Source organism: Molothrus ater, chromosome 23, assembly GCF_012460135.2.
Source record: "Molothrus ater isolate BHLD 08-10-18 breed brown headed cowbird chromosome 23, BPBGC_Mater_1.1, whole genome shotgun sequence".
NCBI classification, from domain to species: Eukaryota; Metazoa; Chordata; class Aves; order Passeriformes; family Icteridae; genus Molothrus; species Molothrus ater.
This window is the reverse complement of record NC_050500.2, coordinates 7,514,227-7,537,833: the sequence shown is the minus strand read 5'-3', so window position 1 is coordinate 7,537,833 and position 23,607 is coordinate 7,514,227. Positions and strand designations below refer to the sequence as shown.

The 23,607-nt window shown below is 54.8% G+C and overlaps 1 protein-coding gene across 4 annotated transcripts in view; it reads left to right on the top strand.

Annotated features, from left to right (window-relative positions):
* Positions 1–23,607, top strand: part of EPHB2 (EPH receptor B2) — a 133,508-nt gene that overhangs the window by 30,938 nt on the left and 78,963 nt on the right. For all 4 annotated transcript variants that reach the window (XM_036396154.2, XM_036396152.2, XM_036396153.2 and 1 more), the window contains exons 2-3: positions 8,740–8,804; positions 13,005–13,689. In XM_036396154.2, coding sequence (XP_036252047.2) covers positions 8,740–8,804; positions 13,005–13,689 — 750 coding nt within the window. The remainder of the gene's footprint in view (positions 1–8,739; positions 8,805–13,004; positions 13,690–23,607) is intronic.

Genomic DNA, 23,607 nt, shown 5'->3' with positions numbered 1-23,607 from the left:
CACCTGCTTCTTCAGCAGGGGCTGAGAGGTCACAAAATCAGAATTCCCTTCTGAAACCTGGAGCTGTCATTCTCCTCGCAGGCAGGCAGGTGAGAGGGACAATCCTGGGTGGGACACTGAGTGCTTGGAAAGCAGGACACGTGCTGGGGTGACCTGCAGGACCCCATGGGCTGTTGAGTTTGGCTTCTCCTTGCTTTGAGCTTTTCAGCAGTGGAGCACCCTGCAGGGCAGTGCTTGCACAGCCAGGCCTTCACAGAGAGAGGAGGAGCTGGGAAGAGGGTCTGGAAGCTGCTGGATTTGGGCCGTGGCTGTGCTCAGCCCTGACTCCTGGCTCACCCAGTGGCATTGCCATGGCCCCCATGCCAGGTGCAGCTCTGCCCCAAGCCCAGCTTTCCATATTTTCTGGTCTAGCAAGGCTGGGAGCTAAAAACCAGTGGTTTCTTTCTGCTCAGCAGTGTCAGCCCTGGGTTTGGTCCCCTGAGAATGGTCCAGACAAGGGGTGGGCAATCAGAGTAAGGGAGGGATTTTGGTGGGAATTGGAAAGCATAGCCCAGCTCATGGCACTTCTCTCATGGAAATGCAGGGGGAGTTCCACCTGGGATTGCTGCAATGCTGTGCCAAGGGCAGAGCATTGGGGCCATCCCCTTGTTTGACACCAGTCCTGAACCCTAGTGTCTCATCAGCTGAGCACCACCCAGTAACTGGGTGAGAGTGATCCAGCAGGTTCTGCTGAGCCTCACCAGCTTCCATCCCCTGCTCCCTTGCTGGCTCTGGGGCTGGCTCCTGCCTCACAGGGCTTGCAGGAGCTGTGACTGATGTCCTAGGGAACTGAGGAGCGAGGAAGGCCCCATGACTCCCCCAAACTGAGGACATCTTTCCCCTGCCCGTGCTGTGTGGTATCTCTGGGGTCAGCTCTCCCTGCTCCATGGGCTATCAGTCTGGATCCTGTTTGGCTGGTCAGAGGCACTCTGTGCAATGGAGATGATGGACATCATCCTAATCCTTAGGTCTCTGAGTCTGGCTGGACCTAATTTTTCAGGGAAGGGCGCTGAATGAGCAGGTACCTCAGTGCTGGGTTCCCAGCACCAGGAGCACCGGTGTGACCCTCTGTGCCTGACCTCGGGGTGCCCTTTGGGGGGAGTGGGGCGTGTTGGGGTCCCCATCTCAGCTCAGTCAACCTCCCTCCATCAATCACTGTCCCCCTTGGAGTCTGAGTGGATCCCTGAGTGCCATATCCCAAGGATCCTGTACCGCTGCTCACAATGCAGGGAGCTGTTCCCGCGCCAGGGCTCAGCCGGGGGGGGATTGGGTTTCAGCTCGTTCCGCTGGCCCCTGGCCAGGCAAAGCAAAGCTCAGGGCTGCAGGGAAGGGCCACTGGCTTTGCTCGGCCCCGCTCAGCTCACGCTGGCAAAAATATCATGATCAGGCTCCAGTAAAGCACAGGAGGCAGAGAGGGGCCTTTCAGCATGGGGAAGGGCAGGGATCTGTGCTGAGGGCTCCTGGGGTGGGGACAGACGGGTTTCTCATTAGCCACCCCCTGCCCCGGGATGTGGGGGCTGTGCCTGAGGCCAGGGTGGGTACATGGTTCCTGAAGCACATGTTCCTGCATGGAGGAGCTCATCCTGACCTGTGGTGTCTCCAGTGCAGATCCTGATCTTGCTCCCCTTGCCTGGGCTCTAACACTATGTGTCCCTCCAGCCTGGAGCTGATGAGGTATTTTAGGTGGGCTTCCAGGTCATGTACGGGACTTGGTGACAAGGAATGATCTCCCACTGTCTCTGCCTTAGGATGACTTTGCTCCCAGCCCATCAGAGTGAGCTGGAAGCCTCTTGCCTGCTTTGCACATCCAGCACTGGCCGCAGCTGATGTGGTCATGGGTTCACGAGAAGCTTGCTCCCTGTGTTGATAGTGTTGGACCAGGATTACAATCCTGGCAAGTGTCCTACCCTGAGAGAGGAGCCTTCGTGAGGAGTGAAAGGGGAAGGGAAAAAGTTGTGGGTGGAAAAATGAGGGTGGAGGCTCCAGCTATCTGTGGGGCTATTTATTTGCCCAGCTGTTTCTTTATCTGGATGAGCTTGGAGCCTGTGAATGTGAAGCATTTGCCAGGACTTCTGAGAAGCTCAGGTCCGGATACTCCAAATTGGTCTGAATTGGCAAAACTCCACGCAAGTTATTTTTCCGGATGGAGAGAAGTGTGTCTGCAACATGCACAGCTCCTCTGTTAATCCCTTCCACCTCCAGCCTCTGCCCCTGCCCCTTGGTCCTGCCACCCTCCATCCCCACTCCTGGCCAGCCCTGCTGCCACCTGGACCCAGCGTGATCCCAGACTTGTCCTCCCCTCCCAGTTCTGTCCACCAGTCTCATTCCTGATCTGGCCAGATGGGAAAAGCTGCTGCAGCTGAGAACCCCACACTCATCTCACTTGTGGCTGAGCAGCAAGAAGACCATGTGGAAGCACAGGAACCCCCATCCAGCATTTTCACAGCAGATCCTCTGCACGACGCTGTCTTAGCGTGGCTTCGAGCATCTGGAAGTGGTGGGGTGGGGGTGATGGTGTGGCTGGAGATGCCAAGTGTCCCTCCAGAGCCACGGTGTGCCCTTAGAGCAGGCAGCAGTGCTGGGGACAGCCCCAGTGCTGGGGGAAGCTGCTCAGAGAGAACATCTCCAAAGTGAGAAGCACAGGCACTGGTTCCCGGGTGTCCCGTGGGGAACAGTGTGGTTCCCTGTGGGAAGTGGGACAGAGCTGTGTCTGCTGGTGTGGAGCAGCTGCAGATTTATTTAGAATGCTGTGGGCAGCATGTGGAGCTGCAGATAAACACACGGGAGGGGAGAACAGAAGCAACAACATTGAGGAGACGCTGCTGTGCAGGGAGGGCTGCACTGAGCTGCAGCTATCGCAGCCACCAGCGGTGGGCCAGGGGCCAGGCTCCCACCCCTGCCACTCCCACATGGCTTTGCTCCATGGCCTGGGTGCCACGGGGATCCATCTTCATGAGGCTGCCAAGGAATCAGCCTCTCACCCTGTTACCTGGTGCTGCCAGACCAGCAGGATGGCACCATGAAAGTGGCTGTGACAGTGAGTGAAGTTGCCAAGGTGGTGGTCAAGGCATTAACAGCTGGCCTTGGGGTTGCCCATGGTGGAATTGGTCTGTGTTTTTTGTCCCCAGCACAGGAGCTGGTCCTGTTATGTGCCCATGTGCTTGTATGAGCATGGGGCAGCCCCAGGTAGGACCAGGGAAGCTGCTGGAGGAGATGTGGCTGTGACAGCCCACCATGGTCACCCTGGGCACAGAAGTGGCAGGGCAGGGCAGCCCGGTGGAAACTGCAGGTGGAGGAGCTGCCTCAGTAGATGATGGGTTCCCATGCCTTGGGGCTTACCACACTTTGTGTGGAGCTCACACCTGTGGCAGAACTTTGTCCAAATGATGTCCCTGGGCCTGGAGTCACCTGTCACTCAGAAGTGTCCATGAACATCTGGAACAGGTTGCCCAGAGAGGTTGCCCAGACTCCCCATCCCTGGCAGTGCCCAAGGCCAGGTTAGACAGGGCTTGGAGCAACCTGGGATAGTGGAAGGTGCCCCTGCCCGTGGCAGGGGATGGAATGAGATGAGCTTTAAGGTCCCATTCAAACCAAACTCCTCTGGTCTGTGATTCATCCAAGATCCTCACAGAGATGCTGATGTCATTGCAAAGCCTCTCTTGGTGATTTTTGATCAGTCTTGGGATTTCAGAGAGGCCCCAGCTGACTGGAAGTCAGCAAACATTGTCCTAATTTTCAAGAAGGGCAGGAAGGAGGACCCTAGAAACTACAGGCCTGTCCGTTTCACTTCATTGCCTGGTAAAATCAAGGGAGAGCATTATTCTGAGAAGTATTGAAAAACACCTGGAGGACAACGTAGTCATTGGTCACAGCCAGCATGGCTTCATGAAGGAAAGCCCTGCTTATCAAACCTGATTTCCTTCTCTCACTGGGTAAACCCACCTGGTTGATCAAGAGAAGCCAGGAGATGGAATCTTTTTTGATTTCAGCAAAGCTTTTGATACTGTCTCTCATAGGATCCTTCTGGACAACCTGTCCAGCCCCCAGCTAGATAAACACATCATGTGATGGGTGAGAAACTGAGAGTCAGGCACAATGGGTGACAGTGACTGGGGTGACATCAGACTGGTGACCTGTCACTGCAGGGCTTTGTCATTGCCCTGCGCTCTTCAGCATCCAATGACTTGGACACAGGACTGGAAGGAATATGAGGCAAGTTCACAGAAGATACAAAACTGGGAAGAGCTGTTGCCTTCCTCAAAGGCAGGGAGGCCCTGCAGAGAGACCTCAACAAAATAGAGGACTGGGCCATCACCAACCATGTGAAGTTCAACAAGAGAAAGTGCCAGATTCCTTACTGGGGATGGGGCAACCCTGGATGTGTGGGTGGACCAGGCAACAAGAGGCTGGAGAGCAGCTGCAGGAAGGGACCTGGGATCCTGGTCAATGGCCAGCTGGATCTGAGTCAGCAGTGCCCTGGCAGCCAGGAGGGCCACCCGTGTCCTGGGGGACATCAGGGAGAGCATGGCCAGCCAGGCAAGGGAGGGGATTGTCCTGCTGTGCTCTGCAGTGGGGCAGCCTCACCTTGAGTGCTAGAGCAGATTTGGGCACCACAATATTAAAAAGACATGAAGACATGAAGTTAGACAGCATCCAATCCAAAGGAGGCCGTGAGGATGGGGAAGAGTCTGGAGGGAAAGCCATATGAGGAGATGCTGAGGTCACTTGGTCTGTTCAGCCTGGGGGAGACTGGAAGAGACCTCATTGTGCTCTTCAGCATCCTCCTGAAGGGCAGCAGAGAAGCAGGTACCAATCTCTTCACTCTGGTGAGCAGTGATAGGACTTGAGGAAACGTCTGGAGCTAAGTCAGAGGAGGTTTAGGTTGTATATTAGAGGAAGGTTTTTCAACCAGAGGTTGGTTGGGCACTGAACAGGCTCCCCAGGGCAGTGGTCACAAGCCTGTCTGAGTTCAAGGAGTGTTTTGACAGCACTCTGAGGCACAGGCTGGGGGAGTTGGGGTTCCCTGTACAAGGCCAGGAGTTGGATTCCATGATCCTTGTGGGTCCCTTCCAGCTCAGCCTATTCTATGATTCTATAATTCTAGATTGGACAGGGCCTGGAGCAGCCTGGGACAGTGGAAAGTGCCCCTGCCCATGCAGCTGGATGAGTTTTAAGGTCCCTCCCAAAACCATTCTGTGGTTTCATGGTTCTGATTCACATCCCCTTGTGCTGACCCTGCAAGGGTCACTGTACTTCATGGGGACCAGCTATTCCCAATTTTCTATAATTCAGGTGCTCTCTGCTCAGTGTAACCTCATCTCCAAAAGGATTTCAGCCTGGGCAGCAGCTTGGTGCAAAAACTGCCCCAGAAGGGGCACATTGGAGTGTTACAGCTGTGTGTGATGGGGACCACAGCCCTGGGACCCCCTGCACTGTGAAGGGTGATAAACAGGAGCCTCAAACAGGAACCAGGTTTAGGGAGGAAGAAGAAGGAAGCTGAGCTAATTTAGTTGTCTTGGAGATGGATCATTTGCCACCCGTGAGCACCACAAGAGAGAAGGATTTTGGACTGCAGAGTCTTTGTAGAAGGAAAAGGAAATCCAATAGCTGGCAGCTAAATGGTGTAAATCCAGACTAAAATTAATGGAATATCTGGTGTTTTTTATGGGAAGATAATTTGCCATTGGAAAAACTTGCTTAAAACCTGCAAATTTCTTCTCCTCCTTCTCTCTGGGCCAGCCAGAATGGATGCAGAGCTCCAAGGGGATCCTTCAGCTGAGGATAAGGGGGTGGGAGCAGTGGTGTACTGAGCACAACATTTCCACTGCACTGAGTTTTCATTGAATAAAAGGCTTTTAAAAATGCAAAATGCTTCAAAATATGAACTTTATTTGGGGAATTATTTGTAATGACTTAGAATATATCTTGTTTTCCATTTTAGTCACTGCTATTAATGCACTTACTATGCACCACTGTCATTGATAGTTAAGATAAAGTAACAAATTCAGGGGGTTTTTAAAGCTTCTTGCTAGCACTGTGTGAAAAATGTTGTTTTCATTTCAGATCAAACGCCACTGGTGTTTTAATGAAAAAGCAAGATCCTCTGATAAAGTAAACAGTATTATTGGCCTATGTAAACAAATACTCAGTTTAAAAAGAAATTTTGTAAATCTGACCCACAACATTTCGGGATTAGCTGTTTTCCAGAACTCTTCTTAGTGGGAAAAATTGAAAAGAAGTACTTTTTGCTTTTTACTCTTGGAATAAAACCAAATTTCGAAATCCTGGTTTCCTGTGAACTGGAAACCGCTGGCTGGAACCAGGAGTAATGAACAAGCCACAGTCTAAGGAGGATTTACTGCCAGGAGTAGGTGCAGGGAGCACAGTGCTGCCCAGGCACTTTTTGGGGTGCCAGTGGGGAGCAGGAGGTCACATGCATGGAGCAGTTGTCACCTCTGCATCCAGGCCTGGCTCTTCAGTGATGGATCTGCTCAAGGCTGAGCTTTTCTTCCTTTGTTTTTGTTCAATGGAGTGAAAGTGGAGAAGGTGGAGATGTTCTTGAGGGGTTTGTGGCAGTGTGCTTGTTTTTCTGGTGGGGAGAAGCACAGCAGAAGGACATGGTTACACCCAGTAACTCTCCATTCCCATTCTGGGACCACCCTTGGCAGTGTCCAAAGCCAGGTTGGACGGGGCTTGTAGCAACCTGGGATAGTGGGAGGTGTCCCTGCCCATGGCAGGAGGGTGGGACTGGATGGTCTTGAAGGTCCCTCCAACCCCAGCAATTCTGGGACTCTTAGTGTGTATGGGATGCACACTTCCCAGCATCCCTGCAAGTGCATTTGGCATCCCCAGGGCATGTGCTGAAATCAGGGGATTCACATTGTCCCTGCAGAACAGAGGGACAGAATTTCCCCTCTGGGCATGACCATGGTCTCAGCACAGAATCACTGGCCATGTGCTGCCCTGTGCAGTGTGTCCCACCACACTCCCCTCATGTCCAGCCTCGGTGTTTTGAGGCCTTTGGGCAGAATTTCTAAACTGCATTTCCTAAACTCAGGAATATTGTCCTATTTTCTTAAACTGTCAGCCCTGGGTGTGGTGCAGAAGAATCCCTGTATTGCCATGAGCATGTGGCTGCAGACCTGGAGGAACAGAGAGTTACCCAGACTCTGCAAGCCACTCATGGAAGTGTCCAAAAAAGACTTTTGAGCACTCCCTGGGAAGTGTTAAAGAAGTGAGTAGATGTGGTTATTAGAGACATGGTTTAGTGCAGAACATGGCAGTGCTGCAGTAATGGTGGGACTCAATGTTAGCTGGCTTTTTGAACCACGATTCCAAGAGGCTGTCCCATTTATTTCTGATGGGGCTGGCTGGCACATTCAGCTGCTCATGTTGGCCCAGATATTGGGGTACCATCACCTGAGCAGCCCTCCTTGTGCCATCAGTAGAGTTAAACCAATCTACAGCTATTTGGGATGAAAAGAGCTCCAGTGTGGGAAGCATCATGAGCTGCAGGAAGGGTGAGGAGGCCTTCCTGCAGCTCAGGAAAGGCTGAGCAGGACTTGTCTGTGCTGGTCGGTGACCATCACCTGACCTATTTCAGCCCAAATCATCTGGAAAACCAGCTTTAACAGTGGTTTAATTTTTTAGTACTTTTAAGTCCTAAAAGTGCTGTTCCTCCCCACATCCTACTGCATCTCAGAGGATTCTCCCTACTATGCAAAGTGCTGAGAAAAAAAAATCCCGCTTTTGGCAAAGGAAACTAGAAGGTGATGGAGGATCCCTGCTCAGGCTGCTCCTCATATGCAGCGGTAGAACTGGGCTGAGGGTACTTGGATTTAGGATTGAGAGGAGGAAAATCCAGCTTGGCTGATGGATGGAAGAGTCCTCACTCACAGCAGGAGACATTGCCTGTGCTGGGCACCTTGAGGTCCCACCTCAAATCCTGGGGTCAGTTTTGAGCCCTTAATGAAAATTATGATGTTGAGGGACTGGATCATTTCCATAGGAGGGGATGGAGCTGGGAAAGGGTCTGGAGCTCCAGGAGGGGCTGAAGGAGCTGAGAAAGGGGCTCAGCCTGGAGCAAAGGAGGCTCAGGGGGGCCCTTGTGGCTCTGCAGAGCTCCTGCCAGGAGGGGACAGCTGGGGGGGCCGGGCTGTGCTCCAGGGAACAGGGACAGAACAAGAGGAAACAGCCTCAAGCTGTGCCAGGGGAGGGTTAGATTGGATATTAGGGAAAGTTTCTTCATGGGAAGGATGGTTGGGCATTGGCCCAGGGCAGTGGTGAAATCACCATCCCTGGAGATGTTAAAAAACACGTGTGGATGTGGCACCTGTGAACAAGTGGTTCACAAGTGGTTTATTGATGGTTTAATGATGAACACATGATTTAATGATGAACATTGTTTGGTGCTGGGATGATGGTTGCACTTGATGATCTCGGAGGTCAGTTCCAACCTTAACATTTTTTGATTCCATGATTCTGCATAGGGGCCAGGGAGCAGTGGGCAGTGGGTGGGGAGCAGTTGGGTGGAGGGACCAGTGCCTGGGTCCCCTGGCTGAGATGTGGCCAAAAGGCTCAGTGTGGGATGGGCTCCAGCCCTGCAGCCCTGGGCTAGTTCCTCTCCACCTTTTTCCCTGTCTCCATCTTCAGTCCTTTCATCAGCAGCCAGTGACTCCTTGTTTCCCCTTCCTTCCACAGAGACACTGATGGACTCCACCACGGCGACAGCAGAGCTGGGCTGGACGGTGCATCCTCCCTCAGGGGTAAGGCATCACCTGATGGGGACCTGCAGCTGCTCTGGGGTCTCTTCTGCATGTGAATGTGGCAGGCTTGGCCCAGGAAAAGTCAGGCACTGATGCAAAGTGCCTTGGCCATGTGGAAAGAGCACAGTTGAGGTTTCCAATAGTTTTCTAGGAGATGATACTCCAAAAAATACCCTGGTGTTAGTGGGATGTTGTTCCCACCCCACAGAGTCACACAGTGTGGTGCTAGGGGAATCACAGTCTCCATAGAGCTGGCATGCAGCCACCTAAAAATGAGGAGAGGAAGAAACAATATGCCAAGGCCACCATCATTTGTCCCCAGTGTCTCAGTTGTTATTCCATTGCCTGTCACTTGTAGCAGGATGAGGGCATTAGGCTCAGGTCCTGAAAGGACTGGCATCCCACAGAGAGATGTTTGCTGGCTCAGCAGAACTACCTGTCTTCTTTACCAGGGCCAGGTGTATCCTGAAACATGTTCAAAGATCACCCTGAAGAAACTCCTTTAAAGCAGAGCTTGGGCAAGGCAGTGCATCAGGTTCATCCCCCAGAGGGTGCAGGCACTGCCCAGGCTCCCAGGGAATGGGCAGAGCCCCGAGGCTGCCAGAGCTCCAGGAGCATTTGGACAACGCTCCCAAGGATGCACAGGGTGGGGTTGTTGGGGTGTCTGTACAGGGCCAGGAGTTGGACTCAATGATTCCTGTGGGTCCCTTCCACCTCAGAACATTCTGTGACTCTGATTTCTGCACCCTTCCGCTCATGGGAGAAAACCAGAGTGGAGCCCCCTCTGTGTCCCACGTGGGGCATCACGGTGCTTCAGAGCATCCTGCCCACCTCTGGCTGTGGTAACCAGCAAGCAGCCACAGTGTCCAACCCCCCAGACCTGCTCCCTTGCATTTGGATGGCCCAATCCAGCCTGGCCAAAGCCTGGAGATGCTTCCATGCCTGTGCATGGCAGCGGTGGCTCAGGCTCCATCCTGCCTTCCATCCACCCTCTGCAGGGGCTGGATGAAGACGTTTCTGTGGCCCTCACCCCCAGGCTGACAGCATGCCCCCAGTCTGAGCCGACTTGGCAGAAGAAAAGAAAGAGCCCAGAAAAGCCTTGTCTGGGAGATTAAACCGAGCCGTGCAGCGTGGCCGCGGTGCCGCGCCAGGCACGGGCGCTGCCCATCACCATGAGAAAGGGCAGAGCTGCCCGGCCCCGCCAGTGCCCGCCGAGGGGGATGACGGGCACACAATGCAGGGGAGAAGAGGTCAAGTCTCTTTCTCTCGTGGCCCAGCCTTTCTTGTTTGCGGTGTTTCCATATGTGAAGCACGCCCTGCTCCCGCTCCCCAGCCTGGCCGTAATGAGGCCGGGGCCTGCTGGAAGCCTCTCCCTGGGTTATTGTGCTGCTGCCTTCCTTTGAGCTCCCGGCATGTTAATTAGAGAGCCAAGAGAAAGGGAGAGGCTTCTAATTAAGCGTCGAGGAAGCGCAGGGGCTGGTGCACGGGGATGACTTTCTCTCCCATCTGGGAAAAGGGAAGTCTGGAGCCAGCCACTTGCTGTGGCAGGGATGTGGGAGGATGCTGGGGATCCTGAGCCTGGCCCCCAGGGTGCTCCCAGGACCCCCATCGGGGTGGAGATGCCCATCTGGACAGTGCCATGCAGTCCCAGTGGTTGGTGGGATCGCCTCCTGTCTCCACCTCTGAGCAGGGCCCTGAGGGGGGATATGGGCACATCATGTCCTGCTCTGTGTACATCATGGGTGACAATTCTGTGATGCCTTCATGGCCTCATGTCCAAGGGCAGGACAAGGCAGTGCATCCCACTCAGAGGTGGCTGGCCAGGTTGGATGCAGCCAGCATCACCTGGAAGACAGAAGCTGCCCTGTGCTCCTTTTTGGGGATTATTACAGACCCCAAAGCCCAAACAGTTGCTTTATGTCTGGCTCTGAAACTCTTGTGCCATTCATATAAGTCCCCAAACCCTGCCTCCATCTCCTGTTCATCCCAAGCCCTGGAGACTCTCATTCCACCATGTGCTGCTCCTGCCTGACCAAGGCTGAGCTTTCTGGGCTCATGTCCTTACCCTTCCTGGGGGCTGGGGCAGGTGTGTGTGGGGGGTCCCTTGGTCTTGCTAGCTGCCAAGGTGGGGGTCTGGAGTGGTCCAGGTGAGGGAGAGCCACATCAGAGGCAGGGCAAGGGAAGGAATTGCTTCCACATACTTTGTCCTTGATTCCCTCACTCCCCTCCCAACCAGTGCCCTGAAAAGCAGGGAGATCCTGCAATTTTCCACTAACACACCAAATTTATTTCTGGAAAACAAAGCAAATGCTCCGGCTGTGTTTTGCGAGGATGCTCTTCTTGTCCCCCAGCCCTGGCAGCAGATTTACAGCTACTGCCAATCTGAAGTGGTTGGAGCTGTTGGGGATCTTCCCTGACAGCCTTCTGTTGGGCTGTGAGCCTTGATGTGCTAGGAGCAATCTGTCTCCCATCTCCTGAGCCTCTTTCCCCAGTCCTGGGTGCCCTTGTGAGGCCATTTACAACCTGAGGGGCTGGGAGTGCTCTGCTCCTGCAGGATTTTCCCTGGATTTGGTCCTGGCACTGGTGCTGGATCTGGGCTGTGCTGCTCCCCTGCCCTGGGTGTTGTGATCCTGCATCCAGGGCAGGGTTTTGCTTGGGGTGTAACATCCATGGGAAACAGCTTGGCTTCCACTTGAACAGTTTTCTGAAGAAATTCAGAAGGAGCAGTTCCAGCTGGCTGGGACTGTGTCACACGCCAGCAGGATTCTGGTCCCTGTTGCCAGCATTACACAGATGCCCTGGGTGGGGATGGGACTGCAGGGAGATGCTCTGCACTCTGGCAGGGGCTGGGCAGGAGGAGATGCTCTGTGCGCTGAGGGTTCTCCTCTCACAAAGACCCTTCCCTGTTGGTGCTCCCTGCAGAGGAGCAGTGGCCAGTTACAGGCTGCAGCTCATGCCCTGCATCCCCCTCTGAAATGTCCCCATCCTACACAGAATGGAGACAACAAGCACTGGAGGATTTTGGGAAAAAACAGGCTGGGAAAAGGGCAGAGAGCTGGAGAAGGCCAGATGATATCACAGCAGCCCTGAGCTCTGTGGGGACCCAAGGGGACAGCTGGAGCTCTGTCAAGGGGGTTTAGACTGGATGTTAGGAAAAGGTTCTTCCCCCAGAGGGTGCTGGGCACTGCGCAGAGAATGGGCACAGCCTCAAGGCTGCCAGAGCTCCAGGAATGTTTGGACACCACTCTCAAGCACAGGGTGTGATTGTTGGGATGACTGTACAAGGCCATGAGGTTGACTTGATGATCCTTGTGGGTCCTTTCCAGCTCAGGATGTTCTCTGTAACTCCACGGAGCTTCCTCCAGAGCTGGCAGAGTCAGTCAGCTGGGGAGAGCTGGGCAGAGCTTCCCATGGGGAAATCTGTCAGCTCTGAGCTGTCTTGCTGAGAAGGATGTTGCTGTCATGGCACAGCTCATAGGCATGTCTGCATCCCATAGATCCAGTTCAGGACAGCTGGGGTTGGGACCTGAGCACCTGCTGGAGGAGCCCCAAAGCATTTGACTGTCAAAGGGGCAAGGATGAGGGCTCCAGTGGGACTTACCCAGCACCTCCCTTTTTGGGAACACAGCAGGATTGGCCATGGTCCCATCCTGCCCCTGGGAAGAGGCCCTGGCTGCAGCCAGGCAGGAGGTTTCATGGCTTATGAGGAAGCAGGTCCTGTTGCCATGTCTGTAACCAGTGGCACTGGTGGCAATCCCTATGCTAAAGGCACTGTGTTCCTTTGCCAGAGGCACAGCAGTGCAGTGCAGCCATCGGCACAGTCCCTACTAAAACCATTTCTGCAGAGTAGTGGCCTTGCTGTCTCTCCAGCTGCAGAGAGGCTTGACCCTGAATCCAGGCATGGGGCATGGTGCTAGTGCCAGCAAGGTGGCCTGAGGGACCCCTTTGTCTGCACAGTGTGGAGCCTGCCTGGGGCACAGTGTGGGTCCAACCCTGCCCAGGCAGGTACAGGGCACCTGCAGGGGGGTGCTGGGAGGAGGTGCTGGGCACTCTGGGACAGCCTGTGGGACAGGGTGGGCACAGAGAGGGGCAGCTGGGGCTGGCAGAGCCTACGTGGCACATCGTGGGGATGGGAAGAGGTGAGCAGGGTGGGGAGCACCCCTTCAGAGCAGCCCCTGACTGTGTGTGTCCTGCCCACAGTGGGAAGAGGTGAGTGGGTACGATGAGAACATGAACACCATCCGCACCTACCAGGTGTGCAACGTCTTTGAGTCCAGCCAGAACAACTGGCTCCGCACCAAGTACATCCGCAGGCGAGGAGCACACCGCATCCACGTGGAGATGAAATTCTCTGTCCGGGACTGCAGCAGCATCCCAAATGTCCCAGGCTCCTGTAAGGAGACTTTTAACCTGTACTATTTCGAGTCAGACTTGGACTCGGCCACCAAGACTTTTCCTAATTGGATGGAGAATCCTTGGATGAAGGTGGACACGATCGCTGCTGACGAGAGCTTCTCACAGGTGGACTTAGGTGGACGGGTGATGAAGATCAACACTGAGGTGCGCAGTTTTGGGCCTGTCTCCAAGAATGGTTTCTACCTGGCCTTCCAGGACTATGGGGGCTGCATGTCCCTGATTGCCGTCCGTGTCTTCTACCGCAAATGTCCCCGTGTGATCCAGAACGGGGCCGTCTTCCAAGAAACCCTGTCGGGAGCAGAGAGCACCTCGCTGGTGGCAGCCAGGGGCACGTGCATTGCCAATGCTGAGGAGGTGGACGTGCCCATCAAGCTGTACTGCAACGGTGACGGCGAGTGGCTGGTGCCCATCGGCCGCTGCATGTGCCGGGCTGGCTACGAGTCCGTGGAGAACGGGACCGTCTGCAGAGGTAACCACGGGCTCTCCTCTGCTGGGGGCACTCGGGATTTGCGTCTGGGATCTGCATGAACCGTCTGGGAGGGACCTCCTTGGGCAGGGGTGGCAGAGGGGCACGTGTGGAGGCTGACTCCTTCCCCAGCTGCTCACTTCCTGCCCCAGGCTCATCCGTCCATTGCAGAGGTTGTCCATGACCTTCGGGTCCCCAGAGTCACTGGGTTCAGGGCTGGCGCCGGTTGCTGGTGCCATCCATGCTCTCCAGGTTTTGGAGGCACACACATGTGGTGCATGTCACCAATCTGCAGTTGCCTTCCAAAATCCTGGGGCTGTTATGCTGTTGGTTTTGCTGTGTGCTTTGGCATGGGCTGAATCTCTTCTTGGATGAGGGGAGTGGGAAGGCAGGGTCCCAAAAGGGTGCAGTGCGAGGGAGCAAGTTGTCTACAGTGTTTTCCTGGTGAGGTGCAAATGGCCCAGGGCAGGACATGGTCATGGCCTCTTCAGAGATACCTGGCCCCTGTGCTCCTCAACAGCCGGAGGTTTCCTGCCCTATAAATGTTCTGCCTCTCTAGATGTTCTCCTCCCCCACAGATGTTCAGAGCAGACTCTGTGAGTGCCTGCTGAGCTCAGCTGGGCACCATGGAGCCAGCCTAGTCCCAGGCCAGCAAGAGGCTCAGCACTCCCCTCCCTGAGCTGATGTCTGTGCCCCCGTCCAGTCATACATGGGCTTGGGAAGGTTCAGAAAGGAGCTCCTGGGGTTGCTCAGAGGAAGGTGGGGACCCCAGAGCTGTGTGATGGGCACCAGCAGCTGTGCCATGCACGGAGCAAACCACAGAGTTTGGCAAACAGGATCTTTTTCCCCTGTCCTGGCTGAACCTCCAAATCCCTCTGCAGTTCCAATAGCATTGGCACACTCCAAGCAGAGCCAGGGCTTCTGAGATCCATTACAGACACGTTGGTGGCCACTGCAGAGCCAAGGGAGGAGCTGTGTCTCCTCTCTTCTGGCTCTGAAGGTTTGGCCAGGTAGAACCAAAGCAAGGGGAGGGTGCTGGTAGTAGGAGACAGACACACTGGAGAGGGGAATGGAGAATCTGATTGTGCTCGGTAGGGACTGCAGGCTGTATCATCCCCTTGGAGAGGGCTCCATATCTGCTGCTAGTGGCTGGGCTGCTCATGCACCAAAAATCAGGTCCTGATGTGCTGTGGGGATCATTTAATATCCATTATTTCAGCTACTCCATGCTTAGCCACTGAACGCCTCTTCCCACCGAGCTCGGGCAGATCAAGTGTCTTACAGCCTTAGCAGGGATGGGGATGGGGGCAGCAAGGAAGCACTGCTGGAAACTGAGCCCGGCTGATCCCTGCCTCGAAGGGCAGACGGGGCTTTTACAACTCCCAAGTGAAGCATTCGTAGCAACACCAGAGAGCCCCAGTGATTCATGGCAGCTTTTCCGTCTCAGCCTGTTTGTTCCCGGAGCAGACCCAGCCCTGCACAGTGCTTTGCTCTGATGCAGCCGGGGTTTCCTGGGGAGCCCCCGGTGCCACTGCGAGCCCAGCCGAGGGGCAGCCCCGGCGCATGGCCCGGGAGGGGCTCCCGGGGCCGCTCCTGCAGAGCCCTGTCCCGCTGGGCTGGGGGAGCAGAGCCGGCAGGAGCGGGGGCCGAGGCGGGGGAGCGGGAGGGAGGGAGAGGCCGGTCCCCTCTTTGTCTGGGCAGCAGCAGCCGCAGCAGCAGCAGCAGGATTTTGGGAGGTCCGGTACCTCGGCAGCTGTTCCTGCAGCCGGTGCTGGCGAGCGCCGGCCCCGCGCTCCCCGCCCTCATTAATCACGCGGTGGCCGCCAGCCCATCGTCTCCATGGGGCAGCTGGCTCGGGACTGCCTCCCCTTCCCCTTCCCCTTCCCCTTCCCCTTCCCCTTCCCCTTCCCCTTCCCCTTCCCCTTCCCCTTCCCCTTCCCCTTCCCCTTCCCCTTCCCCTTCCCCTTCCCCTTCCCTTTCTCCTTTCTCCTTTCTCCTTTCTCCTTTCTCCTTTCCTTTCCATTCTCCTTACCTTTCCCCTTCTCCTTCCCGTTTCCCTTCCGTTTCCCCTTCCCCTCCCTCTTCACCTTCCTCTTTCCCTTTTCTTCCCCTTCCTATTCCTTTCTCCCCCTCTTGTTTTCTTTCCCTTTCCCTTCAGTCTTTGCCTTTGCCTTCCCCATTCCTTCTTTCCCTTCCTCTTCTTGCGTGGGGTGCAATCAGGGCTGGATGGCACCCGGGATTGTGCCCCTCCATTTTTCCCTGGCAGCCCCCAGAAGAGGAGTGGGGACTGGGAGGAGAGCCAGACACAGAGTTGGCAGGACAGCCATGGAATCTCTGTCCTCTCCCAGCCCTCCCAGTGAGCCGCACAAAGGGCTGGGAAGGGGCTGCTCACCCAGCTCTGCTCAGGAAGGACCTGTGGGATGTGTCCCTGTGGGATGTGTCTCTGTGGTCTGTGTCCCTTTGGGATGTGTCCCTGTGGGATGTGTCCCTGTGGTCTGTGTCCCTTTGGGATGTGTCCCTGCAGGATGTGTCCCTGTGGTCTGTGTCCCTTTGGGATGTGTCCCTGCAGGATGTGTCCCTGTGGTCTGTGTCCCTTTGGGATGTGTCCCTGCAGGATGTGTCCCTGTGGTCTGTGTCCCTTTGGGATGTGTCCCTGCAGGATGTGTCCCTGTGGTCTGTGTCCCTTTGGGATGTGTCCCTGCAGGATGTGTCCCTGTGGTCTGTGTCCCTTTGGGATGTGTCCCTGCAGGATGTGTCTCTGTGGTCTGTGTCCCTGCGGGATGTGTCCCTGCAGGATATGTCCCTGCAGGATGTGTCCCTTTGGGATATGTCCCTGCATCCCTGCCCTCCTCCCGCCGGGTCCCTGCCCCGCTCCCTGTGGAGGCAGCGGCGGAGCCGCCTGGCTTGGAGGACTCACTCCTACATGTGGCTGGCAGGTTTGCTCGTGTTTCCAGGGGTGGGAGGGACTCTGGGCCCCTTTCCAGAAGCAAAACAATAGCAAATCTGAGCTGGCTTTGGGGGTGAAGTTCTCTCACACACTCAGGCGCCCAAACAGGACGTGGCAGGGAGCATGGGGGGCCAGGTCCTGCTCCACCAAGGGGTCCAGGTGGAGAAGGGCATCCCAAGGAATGGACAACCCCTGTGTGCAGCTGGAAGGAGTTGCTCATTTTCTCCGCTGGGTTTTTCATCTGGCTAATAGCACGGCAGCCTGCTCGCGGCAGTGTGCACAAGGGATATTTATGGAGGAAGTTCATGCATCTAACAGCTTAAGCTCTTCTAAGCTCGCAGCCCCAGCACAAAAGGATTTGGGGGCAGTTAACAATTCAGTGTGGTTAAGAGATTTTCATTTGGCTGGGCTGGCTTGCCGCTTCTGCAGGCCCTGTGAGGGGCTGGCTGCTGCTCCTCGCTGTGAGGGGCTGCACACACCCCAGCCCCGTCCTCCCCGCTTCACCTTCTGCTCCCTGCCTGCTTTTTTCTCTCCATCTCCCTGTTCTTTGTCTGCGCCTCCCCCTCCTCTCCTCTCCCCTCCCCTCCTCCCATGCAGCACATCGAGCGTTTCTCCCTCTGCCTCCCGTGCCCATTGGCTCCGCTCAGGCACGGCGGGGGCAGAGCCATTGTGTGCCCTTGGGCTGGCTGGACAGAGGATGGGCACTGCCTGCATGGTCTGGGGCTCAGGGACAGAGGATGGGCACTGCCTGCATGGCTGTGCTGCTCAGGGACAGAGGATGGGCACTGCCTGCACGCTCTGGGGCTGAGGGACAGAGGATGGGCACTGCCTGCATGGCTGTGCTGCTCAGGGACAGAGGATGGGCACTGCCTGCATGGCTGTGCTGCTCAGGGACAGAGGATGGGCACTGCCTGCACGCTCTGGGGCTGAGGGACAGAGCATGGGCACTGCCTGCATGGCTGTGCTGCTCAGGGACAGAGGATGGGCACTGCCTGCACGCTCTGGGGCTCAGGGACAGAGGATGGGCACTGCCTGCATGGCTGTGCTGCTCAGGGACAGAGGATGGGCACTGCCTGCATGGTCTGGGGCTCAGGGACAGAGGATGGGCACTGCCTGCATGGTCTGGGGCTGAGGGACAGAGCATGGGCACTGCCTGCATGGCTGTGCTGCTCAGGGACAGAGGATGGGCACTGCCTGCACGCTCTGGGGCTCAGGGACAGAGGATGGGCACTGCCTGCATGGCTGTGCTGCTCAGGGACAGAGGATGGGCACTGCCTGCATGGTCTGGGGCTCAGGGACAGAGGATGGGCACTGCCTGCATGGTCTGGGGCTCAGGGACAGAGGATGGGCACTGCCTGCATGGCTCTGCTGCTCAGGGACAGAGGATGGACACTGCCTGCATGGTCTGGGGCTCAGGGACAGAGGATGGGCACTGCCTGCATGGCTGTGCTGCTCAGGGACAGAGCATGGGCACTGCCTGCATGGTCTGGGGCTCAGGGACAGAGGATGGGCACTGCCTGCATGGTCTGGGGCTCAGGGACAGAGGATGGGCACTGCCTGCATGGTCTGGGGCTCAGGGACAGAGGATGGGCACTGCCTGCATGGCTGTGCTGCTCAGGGACAGAGGATGGGCACTGCCTGCACAGCTCTGGGGCTCAGGGACAGAGGATGGGCACTGCCTGCATGGCTCTGGGGCTCAGGGACAGGAGCTGATGGCTGCTGCTTCCAGCCCTTCATCCCTTCTGCAGCTCCTCTCCATCACAGCAGGGCATCTCTGGTTCCTGCCTTCTCTTTGTTGTGCTCCTGCAGCACTGAGAACTGGGAGTCCTGGTAGTCCTGGTCTTGCTGGGGTGAAAAGAGATGGTTTTGCCACGCAGAAGCTGGTGGTGACACTCTCTGGCTGTCAGAGACATCTGGTGTCATCCCTTGGGGTCACAGGCCTTCCTAAAGAGGAGAGGAGCTGCTGAGCTGATGGGATGAGGAGAAACCAAGTCAGATTCAGGCTGGCAGCTGTCTTCTCCTTGGCTCTCTTCTCTGTTCTCTGCCCCTCTAGTCTGCTTTTGTGAGACCCTCCTGCAATGTTGCCTCCAGCTTTGGAGTCCCCAACATTAGCAGGATATGGAGCTGCTGGAGTGAGTCCAGAGGGGGCCACAGAGATGTTATGAGGACTAGAGCCCCTCTGCTCTGCAGCTAAGGCTGGGAGAGCTGGGGATGTTCACCTGCAGAGGACTCCAGGGAGAGCTCAAAGCCCCTTGCAGTGCCTAAAGGGGCTCCAGGAGAGCTAGAGAGGGACTGAGGAAAGGGATGGAGGGACAGGACAAGGGGGAATGGCTTCAAATGGACAGAGGGCAGGAACAGATGGGATATTTGGAAGGCATTCCTGGCTGTGAGGCTGGTTAGGCCCTGGCACAGGGTGCCCAGAGCAGCTGTGGCTTCCCCTGGATCCCTGGAAGAGTCCAAGGCCAGGCTGGACGGGCCTTGGAGCAACCTGGGACAGTGGAAGGTGTCCCTGCCCATGGCAGGGGGTGGGACTGGATGAGCTTTAAGGTCCCTTCAACCCAAACCATTCTGGGATTCTCTGATTTTGCAGCTTAAGGTGGAGCTGGCCCTCCCCTGAGAGGAGCCCCAGGGCTCAGCAGGGTCCCCTTCTCTGCCATGATTTTGATGGCCAGGGCAGCAGATCTGCCACCACCCCACCATGTGTGGGTGACGTGGGCTCAGGTGTGACAAGCATGTGTGACAAGGACCCAGAGCCATCCCTCCAGCACAGAGGGTGGGAAGCAGCCAAGCTGTACTTGGGATATGGAGGGGGCCAAGTGTGTGCTGAGGGCTGAGAGCAGCTTCCTGATGTGCTGGAGCAGGGCCTGTCTGAGCTGTCTCATAGTCACAGCCCATGAGGACATGATGTTTTCCTGATAAAAGGCTATTTATGGCTCTGGGCCTGTTTTGGGTCTGGGCCTCCTCTGATAAAGCTGGACCCAGCCAATAAATTGTAAGGCTCATGGGGTAATCGAGTTCTTCCAGGAAGCATTCCTGGTTGAACTGGAGCAGATACAGCCAGTTGTTCTGGAAATGTTTCCAGAGACAGAGAACTGCCCATTAAATGCTTCCAGAGGCTGTCCCTGCTTTCTTACTCTGCTGGGCCTGGCACTCCCACCTCAGAGAGCTCCATCCATCCATCGCCACACCTCTGTGCTCTCTGTGCCTGTTTGAGGGTAATCTTTGGCCCCTGCTCCTCTGCTAAGGTTTTCAGCCAACTTTTTTGGCTCTCCCCAGCCCTTGGCACTGCTTTAGCATTTCCCTTGGCAGATCCAGTTCCCCACATACAGGCTACTCATGGCAATCAGCTGCATGCCAGAGGGGATGCTGAGATTCCCTCTGCCTGCATCTCCCTCTGTTTAACCACTTTGGCAATGGCATTTCTCTGGATGCTTTTGGAGGATCCTTGTCCTTTCTTGTGGGACTGGGAGAACTGGGACTGCATCCTTGTCCCTGTAGGTGTGATTTGACACGTTTGTACTGAAATGCAAGTTTCTTGCCTGTGCCCAGTTCCCCAGGGATTGCTGTATCAGGAATCCATCATTCTCAGTATTTACCACTCCACAGCTTCCATGTCAACAGCTAACTTTATTGGGAACACTTTGGGCTTTCTCCTGGGTCATTGATAAAAATGTTAAACAGCCCAGAGGCACGAACCACATTTGTTGGCTGCAGCAGGAGCAGCCCCGCTTGCATCTCCGGCCGCGCCGTGTCTGCCTGCCAAGTTTTAATTCATCGAGGATGTCCCATGGTGTCAGTGGAGCCACTGATTTCAGAACCAAAATATCCCGTGTGTTAGCCAGGGAAAGGCTCTGCAGAGGTTTGGGTGGGTGACATTAATGCCATTACCCCCCAGTCAATCTTGTAATTGCATCAAAAACCCATACAAGGCTAATTTGCCTTAATCTGTTTTCCCTGAGTGCACACAGGTTGGCACTACTATCCCTGCCTTCCTTTAATCCCTCACTGACCCAGTCCTGGAGCTGTCACAGCCTTATTTGACTGGTACTGATGTTGCAACCCTAAAATAGCCACAACTGCCTCATTTAGCAAATAGCTTTTTCCTCCATCTCTGAAACACCCTGCTGCCTCACGGCGTGTGGAAAGTGAGCATTGAGTGTGCCCCAGTCCATCACTTACACCCCCTTAGGTAGGTGCTGCCCTGACAGGCTTATTTAGCAATGTTTAACTTTAGTGGCTGCTATTTAACATCTTGAGTTACTGCTGGAATGGAAAGTATTCCACCATCATCCTCAAAGATGATTACATCACCTGGCTCCTTCCCAAGTACAAAACAGGAATTTGTCTGCCTTTTCTACAGGCTTGTTGACAATTTGAATGCTCCCAGCCGGCCAGGGCTCGGTGGCATTGTTGGATTCTGCTTTTGGGGCTTCTCCCTCTCCTCCCTCTCTGTCTGGGAAGCAAGAATACAGAGTCTTTCTTTCCATGGCTTTGATTCTTCTTGCTGACCTCTCCATGTTGTGAGGCCAATTAGGGCTGTGGTGGTGACTGCAGCTGCTCATTGGGAGCCACTCCACACCTGCCTTCTGCTTGTCCTCTGCACATTCCTGTTGGAGTTTGGGCTTTGGGAGGTTGGAACAGAACCCAGGGGAGCTTGGCAGAGCAAGGGGGTGTCAGACAGGGGGGCTGAGGCATTGATTTGCTGGTGGTGTGAAGCCCCCAGAGATGCTGATCTCACAGGGAGGGTCACACATGGTCCAGGAGTGGGGCAAAAGATGTGCTACCAGAGGAGGGAGATGGACCACTCACCTTGAATAGGAAATGCAGCTTCTGAGGAACTACACCTTCTTGGGAAACAAAGGAAATGAGAGTTCCTTTCTCATTTTGCTTTCAAGACAAGGAATGGACTGAGACCTTCCACAGAAGTATTTTCTCTGCAGAGAAAGGGAGGAGATGAGGTTTATGAGGACATGAGTGTGGATTTTGAGCAGCAGGAGATTGCAGAGCTCTCCCAGCCCTGCTGTGATGGTGCAGGAAAGACCTCAGCAGGATGCATGAGGTGATCTGGGAGCAGCCCATGGGAGCCCAGAAGGGAACAGCCTCTTCTCATTTATCAGTGTGGGCAGGTCAGAAATCCCTTGGGTTGGAGGGAAGGATGAAGATCTCAGGTCCAGCAAAGCCCTGAGGGAAATGATGGCCATTCCTCAGGGAAACGTGGTGGAGTTTTACATTACCACTGTCTGCCACAGCTGCTGCTGCCCAGAGCCTTTGCCCCAGCCCCTTCATCCCTCTGCTCAAGGTCTCACAATGGTTTGGGTTGGAAGGGACCTTGAATATCACACAGAACTGCAGGATGGTCTCTGCCCCCTTCCCCTCCTGGGATGGGCTGTTCCCTCCATCCCACTGTGCTGGAATCAGCGAGGGGATGTGGGGAGGGCAGTGAAAGCAGACCTGGGGCTGGTGTCCCCTCTGTCCCTCTGGGGCACAGGGACACCCAGAGACACGGGTGCTTTGCTGGAGCTGATGTGTACCCAGGAGAAAATCTCCCCCTGCTTTATTTTTACAGATGAAACAGCATTTTGGATCAAACACCACATTCCTGGTGCTGCTACACCCATGTGAGCAGGGAATAGCAGCTCTGGCAGCATCGTGTGCTGGTGCTGGTGGGAGAGCAGCATTTATTCATTTATTCCTCTCTCTCCTTCCTTGGCCTCCCTTTCCCCCCTCCCCCCTTTTTTTTTTTTCCTGAGAAAAGTGGTAAACATTAATAGGAGCTGGAATGAATAGCTGGGATTCAGGCCCAGGATTCCAGGATTTTAACTCATTATTGCCATAAAATGAAGGGAATGTAGTTTTTTGCTATTAGTTTTTTTCCTTTGATTGATTGAAAGCTCTCAGACATCTTGGGGGGGAAGGAGGATTTTTCCTTGAACTCCTCACAGTGCTGGATTTTTATGGGGCAAGAGGAGAATATTCTTCATCATATGTAACTTGAGGAAGATTGGAGAAAATACTGCTTTTGAGGATTTTTTTTCTTTTTCATTTGAAATTTTTCAGCAAGCTGGGCCAAAGCCAAGAGATTGTATTGTACATTTAATTTTGGGAAATACCCTCCGACATTCTCTGCACTGATTTAAAATTTTTCTGATGTCAGATGAGTCAGATGTGCTCAGTTAGAGCACAGCTCTTTGATTTTAGCCACACTAGGTAAAAACCTTGCAGAGAACTTAATCTATAAACCATGATTAGCTCAATTAGCTCCAAGGAAACTTGTTATTGTTCCCCTTATGCCTTAGAAACATAATCTGTCACTGGGAAGTGCACAGAAAAGTCCCCATAAAGGTTGGGAAATTGAATCAAAGTGTTCATAGCTCATACAATGGCTCTGTTAACACAGACCAAACTTCAAACAAGGTTTAATGAGGTTTGGCCAAGGAAAATACACTTTTACTGTCATGATTTGAAGGAGACCTTAAGTTTGGTGATGCTGCTCTGTGATGCCCAGTCCTTGTGTGGGTGGTTGGAACTTAAACACCTCCTGCCTTCCCCTCCAGACCCTTCCCATCCTTGAGTTCCCTCTTTGGATGCTTCCCAAGAGCTTAAACAGAAGAGGCTCTGAACCACATCCTGTGGGCTCCAGCAGGAGTTTTCCTCCCATAGGGCAGCAGCCCCCTGCCCACCTGGCTTGAATGCTTTTGCTGGAGTCCAAGTAGTGGGGAAAGTGGCTGAAGGACCAGAGAAGCTGTAGTTTGTAGGATGGCAGGTCCTGGAGATGGAAAATGGGGAGCAGGGAATAGCATGAGCAGGAAAGTAGAAGTCATTTGGTCTGGAAAGCAGCCTGAGAGGGGGAGGCAGGAAAAGGTTGTGGTCTGGCACCCAAAAGGGGACCTGTGTGAACACATTGTGACAACCTGTGAAGCCTTTTCAGGTTTCTGCAGCAAGATCTTCAAAATCTGAGATCTCTTCTTCTCCTC